General features: G+C 41.1%; 1 protein-coding gene across 1 annotated transcript in view; it reads right to left on the reverse strand.

Annotated features, from left to right (window-relative positions):
- Positions 1 to 3,710: 3,710 nt before the first annotated feature.
- The window catches only part of LOC104523490 (sulfate transporter-like), a 4,486-nt gene continuing 4,266 nt past the window's right edge, over positions 3,711 to 3,930 (reverse strand). The window contains 1 exon segment of the mRNA XM_010166085.2: positions 3,711 to 3,930. This exon segment is cut by the window's right edge and continues 14 nt beyond it. Within this exon segment, the coding sequence (XP_010164387.1) occupies positions 3,711 to 3,930 (220 nt within the window).

Raw genomic sequence — 3,930 nt, forward strand, 5'->3', positions numbered from 1 at the left:
GGGTTGTTTTACTCCCTCTGTACAGGAGCTTTAGCCATATCAAAAGATCTGGCATGAAAATTGAGTGGCAGGTCACACCTAACAGCAACATACACAAAGGTACCGATTCTTCTATTTACAGTCAATCATATGCAATGTCTTACAGCAAAACACAGAACGAAATGTCAGAGGGGGGAGAGGTGGATCTCACAGTGAGTTAGAGAGGAGCAGATGGAGCTGCAATGGTTTACAAGGAAATATCAGGATCATTAAATCATACAACTAAGGTTAGTAACATCATTATAAATCCAAAAATAAGCAGCATGCGCCCCTCTGCAGTGCCTTTCCCTGTTTTCTGAAGTGGACTGAAAATTGCTTCCGTGTCAAAACAGTCACAGAAGTGAAACATTTATTAGTGCAATTGCCACATTAGGAGGAACTGACACAACTATCTATAGCAGCAATAAACATAAAAAGAGTGCCTGACATTTAGCAGGAGACTACTAAAGACATTTCCTTGAGTCTTTAGTATAGCTGAGACTGTGAGTGTTAATTTCCATAACGCCATGTTGTTGTTATTAATGCATGTGCTAATGATCTCTTAATTCTTCATTTAGACTGATAATTGCTGATTAGTACATTTGGGAATGGAGATCAATGGATTTATACCATCTTCCAGGCTGGCTCGGGGTTCTGAATGTTACACCTGGGCTGAACGTCCCTGTTCTGGACAGATGCATAAACCCAAAAAATAATCATTCTCAGATTCCCTCGTCCTATAGATTACAAATTAAGGTGTGAGGCAGGGATAAGAAAGGGCTAGAAGGCAGTGGCTACAGCAGATTTCCCCTTACAAAATCTCGTACACGTATTCCACTATTCATTTAAAACAGCAGAAGGCAGAAGAGTCCTTTCCAGGACAGAAACAGGAGTATCAAAAAAGCCAACTGGATATATATATATAACTGCTGCATCCATTATACAGCAGCAAAAGGTGTATATATATATATATATGTACACATATATATACATACACATATATACATAAACATATATAAAAATATGAAATTCTTTTATAAATCAAATTCTTTAGGTAAAGAGTTTTCAATCAGTGGTCCCCGACTCCTAAAGATTAAATTGGTTTACTTCTAACGGGTCCATAAACACACTCAAGCAAAGCATACTTCTTGCTCGTAGGCTTAAATCAGATTCATGTCTGTTAAAAAACTATTGAAAGAAAAATGGCCGAAAATCACTGCTTTAAGAAATTCCAGCCATGACAAGCTCTAATCTTTGGTTAATTCCAAAGGACTCTCTATTATACTGAACTCTCTGGCAAACATCATTTATTTCTGTTCCCTTTTAACATGGGCTGTGTGCATTAATAAAGAATTATTAATACTATGACCTCTGGACATTATCTTAAATAAGAACATTAAAAGTCGTTCTTTTGGTTGGCTGGCAGCTTTGCTGTTGCATTTTAATACAGTTTCTTATGTTTTGATGAAATGGAATTTGGAGGCTCTATTGCCAGTCATGGCTGCACAAACAGCACTGAGGTCAAATACGATGTGCTCTAGCTGAACATAAATCACTTCAGTATATCTTTTAGATGTAATCTAAATTAATTATTTGAAAAATCAATTTATGGCTGTTTTATTATGCTTTTATGCAAACAAATGCCCAGGAGGTACAAATATGCATCCTGCTAGCTGTGGAAAGTGTGTACTTCTTGGAAGTAACATTGCTATTCCTCCCTTCCTGACAAAGGTAGAAATTGATTTGAAAAAACATCTTTAATAAATAATTACTGGTTTTCCCCTCTGAGTTAAGAGTTTGGCTACCTGCGTGATCACAGGTCAAAAAAATTCCCACCAGGGAAAGAGTACAGGAGAGAGGAGTTGTGAGTGTGAAGAGGAAGGAATCACCCAGAGCAATTTCTACTTTACTTCTACCCCACACATGGCCAATCTGCCTTAGAAGTCCCCTGGCCAGCTGCTCATTCCTCCTCTTCCTCTCAGCTGCCCATGCCTGAGGGGCAAAGGGGTGAGAACAAGTACCTGTGGGCAGGCAGGAACATTTGCAGTAACAACGCACACTGCTTATTTTTCTCTATTTTTTTCTAATTTAGCTCTAAATTTTCATCAGGGCTTTGAGAAGGCACCTCTGCTTCTAGCACTGTTATGCTCTCTTGAAAAAATATTAGTTAAAATCAGTGTTTAAAAACGGTATCGAGGCTTTTGTTCAGAGTTCTAGAGATGCTTTCTGGTAACGTGAACAAGTTGTGCTGGAAAGGGACTCCCCAGGCCACAGCACTGTCATCAGCTGAATGCTCGTACATGGCTCTGTGCCGCTGCCCTGCCACCAGCCAGCCCGATGGTGACAAGCCTCCCCAAGCTGGCACCAGCTGCCGGTGTGCCGGCTCTCTCGACACCAGCGCAGGGGCTCCGAATGGAAACTCGGCGCAAAACAGGTATGGTGAGGAATTAAAACGTAATTTCCATCCTGCACTTGCTCCCTACGTAGGCATTAACCCCACTCATTGCTTTTATACAGCTCAGGCTGACCCACTCTGGAAATACCGATTCAGTAATTATAATCACCCGAACTGCATAAGGGATTCTTAGCCCAAAATAAAAAAGTTCACACAGGAGGTTACTGGAAGGAAAAGAAAAATCAGCAGTAGCTGTTTGGGATTCATTTCCTTGTACAAACATGACTTAAGGCTGAGAAAGAAAAATATTTGCAGCTTTTTGATACTATATAAGCTTCAGCATTTTTTCTCGTTCTTGGGGACTTTTCATTCTGGTGTCTGTGATTCTGTCTGCATGGCATGTAAAGCTGGCTATAAGGGACTGTTTTCTGTTGAAACTCAAGAGTTAGAGATTTTCCATATCTAATGTCCACAATCGTAAAGAGTTCCTAAATATTAGGAAAACAAATGACTGACAATAAAGTATGAATCAGATGTCTAAACAGTCACCTCTGAATAAAAATAATTTAAAAAAAAAATCAAGAAACTTTCCTGGCACGTAAAGGCCCACGTAGAAATGAGATAACCATGCCCTCATTGCCTGGCTGCATTTGGCTCTCAGGAGACAATGACAAAACCTCTGGAGGTGATAGGTGGTTAGAACCTGTTCATCAAGACCTTTTCATGCATGTTTAGATTTTATTTATCTAACTGTCTCAAATTCCGGGAAGTTACAAAATCACCAACCAATCACCCCACAGTAAAGAGCAGAGCAAATAGTCCTCGTCAGTCATTCCTTAAAAGATACAAGGGTGTGGTGACATGTAAAAGCAGCGCCACAACGAGGGACAAAGGAGTTGCCTCTCATTACTGACAAGATGCCCAGACTACTTCAAAATCCCACTGCATCCATCAAGACAGGGTTGCAATAAAAACTTCAATGCTGATGATTAAAACTCAGAGGGGAACTGAGACATGGAAAGTTCAAGAAAGAAGAGAAATGAGATGAACAACCATATGAGAACTCTTAGATTCACAGACTGGCCATAATCAAGTTAAGAATTGCCTTCATTCAGTACCACCTATTGAATCGCTACACCCGGCAGGCACATTGAAAGCATGGACACATACTGCACAGTAATGAGTGTGTTAACAGCAGCCCTGCCTCTGTCCATCTCAGCGCATATACACTGCATAGACGGACAGACCCACAGCCATTTTTTCCCAGGCTTTGTTCCAACTTGCTGCCTTTCCACAACTAGTTCTTAGAAGCGTTGGTCCCACTGTGCCCCTGTGCACCCAACGCAAAGTCCACAGCCTGGTGCACACTGTGGAAGAGAAGGTGGTCCTCTCCCTCTTTAAAGAATTCTCCTCGGATCAGGGAGCTCCTCACTGAAGGATTGCACTGGGCCAGTAGCACCTGGACATCTATCTCCTTGTAGTCCTTGCAGACCTCTTTGAGCGTGCGTATTCCTGCT

The sequence above is a fragment of the Antrostomus carolinensis genome, unplaced genomic scaffold (assembly GCF_000700745.2).
Source record: "Antrostomus carolinensis isolate BGI_N321 unplaced genomic scaffold, ASM70074v2 scaffold35724, whole genome shotgun sequence".
NCBI classification, from domain to species: domain Eukaryota; kingdom Metazoa; phylum Chordata; class Aves; order Caprimulgiformes; family Caprimulgidae; genus Antrostomus; species Antrostomus carolinensis.